The sequence below is a fragment of the Pyxicephalus adspersus genome, chromosome 4 (assembly GCF_032062135.1).
Source record: "Pyxicephalus adspersus chromosome 4, UCB_Pads_2.0, whole genome shotgun sequence".
Lineage (NCBI taxonomy): Eukaryota > Metazoa > Chordata > Amphibia > Anura > Pyxicephalidae > Pyxicephalus > Pyxicephalus adspersus.
The window spans coordinates 1,535,774-1,539,163 of record NC_092861.1 but is presented as its reverse complement, the minus strand read 5'-3'; the positions used below and the strand labels follow the sequence as shown (position 1 = coordinate 1,539,163).

The window sequence follows — 3,390 nt, the reverse complement described above, 5'->3', positions numbered from 1 at the left end:
TAAGATTGTAAACGTTTATTCTTCCGTTTCATTTACAGTATTGTACATTTTTTTTTCGTCAGATATGAAAATAATTTAGCAAATCAAAAACTAGAGATCGACGGATAGAAACATCTACCTCTTCCCTATGTACAATGCTGCTATAGGTCAATCTTTCTAGGCTTTGTATAGTACAGTTCTACTTATGTGAGAAAGAACTTAAACTTGGGGTCGGGAGAAAGCTAACTACATTGGGCCAGTAAGAGTTGATCATGAACAATGGAATCCAGAATGGGGGACACGTTGGGTTTCCCTGGGGGCCAGACAGGAGCGTCTACCCCTTACTGGCCCTTTTTATGGGCGTTCTTAATAATGGCATTCTTGAAAAGAGTCATTAAAGGTGTCTGGCTTCTCTCGGGGGTCATGAATCCTCCGTAGCGTTTATCTTTGGGGGGTCCCTCCCATCGGAAATGGTGCATTTTGTACTTCCGGTCTTTTTTAGCTGGGCTATCCAGCAGCTCCCCATCATCTAGGTCTTCTTCGGAGTTGGTATCAGGATAGTCAAACTCTAGAGAGAGCTCTCTTCTCAGCTCGATGGGGTAACTTTCTGAGGATTCGTCTTCAGCATCTGTAGGGAAGACCTTGATTGGCCTCCTTTTCTTTCCAACAGGCTTCCCCCATCGGAAGTGCTCCATGGAATAAGACCTCTTGTTGTCTTGCCTATCCGCAGCCTCTTCCATTGGTCCATCCTGGTTGTCGCTGCCAGGAAATAGGTTGAATATGGGGTAATTGCTGATATCTTCCCTCTTGTAACCTGGATTGTTGTTATTATTGTTATTGTTGTTGTTTTCACTGCCAGTGCTGTTCCTTCGGCCAAATTTATTCCAGCGGAAGTGGCTCATGACGTATTTTCTTATGTTTTCGGACAGGGGCTGCATGTGGCCATTGCCAGGAAAGACGGGGGACTCTGCGGAGAGGTCCATCTTGCATGCTTTGATGCATTCCTGCAAGGAAAAAAGGATTGGAAGGGTCAGATATTCCATGAATTGTAACAGTCTATATATACATCCCCTTCCATGAAGAATAAGGTCTAATATTTACAAATCAAAATGTGCAAATTACATTACAATGTGTCAAAATGTTCTAAACATTAAGTTTGGGTTGTCACCTCTTTAGTTAGGAAACAATTCTTTATCAGAAAGTGTATAGGTTACGATTTATAGCTAGGTTTATTGGAGCCAACATTTAGCTCAGAAAATAAATTAAATGGCAAGACCCCATGGTGAAATGTTTCAGTTGAACCCTAGGGTTCTTCCAGAAGTTACTAGGAGCAATGAGCACTTGGCTGTTATATGTTTTAAGACCTCCTTTCCCTTATTTGGACAAACCACACCCATTAGCTAAGCTCCACCCCTGAAGAGCCTAGATATTGATAAAAAAACAATTGCAAAGTTGACAAGTTGTATTATGTTTGATAAGAAGCTTCTCCTTACCAGAATGCCATCTTCGCTGCTAAGGTCTGTACATTTGTTGCTTTCCCAACATTGGCTCTGAACCTCTCCCACGTGAAAAATGAACACTCCAAGTATTGCCAGGATACAGCTCCAGACTGGCTGCAACATTCTCCCGACCAAAAAGCTGTGAAGCAATACAAAGACATGAAGGAGTTAATGATTTATTTATTTTTTCAGAGAATTCTCCTAATAGATAGAGCAATTAATATGCAATTTAGTGGCTAACACACACACACACACAAAAACAGAAAAATCATCACATTGAACACTTCTGGCTTAGAATAGATGTCTCTTATTTCACTTTCCATCCTCTGCACTTGGGTTATCCTTCTACTCATCAACTCAAAGAGTTTTCCTTGCACCCTTTCAGTAATAAGCATTCTTATTGGCTAGAAGTTGATACCGGCAGTCCCACCGTCTGACAACCACCAGCCAATGAAAAAGCTTATTACAACATAAGGCCATTCCTTGCAACGACCATTGCTCACATTGGAAAAGCGCTTGGGTAAACCAGCTGGTAATATAAAAGAGGGGGAATAGCTGGCTGCTGTGTACTGAAAACAGAAAAACATATGAATAAAATACATTGGCTGAATTGTAAGAAAAGGCAATTGTGGTAGTTGAAGGTACACATACATGAAGGTTGTTCGGCTTTATTTTCCATGGGAGACTTTGAACAAAAAATGACTTCTGCTTATAATACTTTATTAAAAACTGATGACTTCTCTGTTTCTTTTTGTGTTCTGCAATGCCCCTGGATCAAAGAAACCGAAATGATTCCCTATTCGATCTGCTGATAATATTAGTTTCCTATTCAATTTGTATTGTCACAACTGTTCACTTCTGGCCACTAGGTGGCAGTACTATTCATTGTTTTAATAGGAGATCTGTAGAGAGATACGACCATTGGTGAGCAAATTTCAGAGGAATTGACTGGGGGAATCATTTCTAAATAAAGCCCATTGTATTTGTACTTTATGTTTTTTTTTTATTTATTTTCATTTTCAATGATTGCATCCAAATGAGGATAATAAATACATGACTTACCAGAAACATCATTTTTTGCTCATTTTGACATCCTATCATTGAAGGTGAGGGTGAGGGAAAAATTGCCCCTGTTCAAGGCGAGCTGTTGGGTCCCCCAATAAATTTGGACCACATCAAAATACGTGTGTACTGTGTATTAACTGGTAGTTAGATATTGTTTTTTTTGGTACTTAATTATCATTCAATACTCTATTGATAAATAAGTGCAAAATATTATATGAATAATATTTATTCAAAATAAATATTTAAAAACAACCACGCAAATTGTAGACACAGGGAAGGAATAAATAAAAAAGCAAAAAGTGCATTCAGAGTATAGCAGACAGCAAAACGCGTCAGCCATGATTTCAGAAAGAGGTCAGCAATACAGCTTCATATTCCTTTTAGTTATTATTGAGGCATTATAAGTTATTATAAATAAATTATTATTATTATTATTATTATTATTATTATTAATAATAATAAACGGGATTTAATAATTATTTCAGGAGCTTACAATCTATGAGGTGGGGGAAGTATCACACAATAGGAGGGGGATATGGAATGGTGGGAAGTAGTGAGGGGTTAGGAGACAGAAGAAGATGGGTAGGTGAGGTTGAAGCGTTGGGTTTTAAATGAGCAGAAAGTAGGAGGAAGCCAAATAGGATGGGGAGACCATTCCAGAGACTGGGGCAGCTCTAGAGAAGTCTTGTATCCGTGCATGTGATGAGGTTATGAGTGAGGAAGTCATTAGTAGGTCATTGGAGGAGCGAAGAGCGGTTAGTTCAGAAAGGTAAGTGGGACAAGAGCTGTGGGGGGATTTGAAGACAAAGCACAGGAGATGAATTTAATTCTAAAGTGAAATGGAAGC

The 3,390-nt window shown here is 39.1% G+C and overlaps 1 protein-coding gene across 1 annotated transcript in view; it reads right to left on the bottom strand.

Annotated features, from left to right (window-relative positions):
- Positions 1-3,390, bottom strand: part of POMC (proopiomelanocortin) — an 8,550-nt gene continuing 5,160 nt past the window's right edge. Inside the window, exons 2-3 of the mRNA XM_072407209.1 lie at positions 1,473-1,617; positions 1-983 (exon numbers count right to left, since the gene is read on the bottom strand). Of these exons, the coding sequence (XP_072263310.1) occupies positions 321-983; positions 1,473-1,601 (792 nt within the window). The 5' untranslated portion in view covers positions 1,602-1,617 and the 3' untranslated portion in view covers positions 1-320. The remainder of the gene's footprint in view (positions 984-1,472; positions 1,618-3,390) is intronic.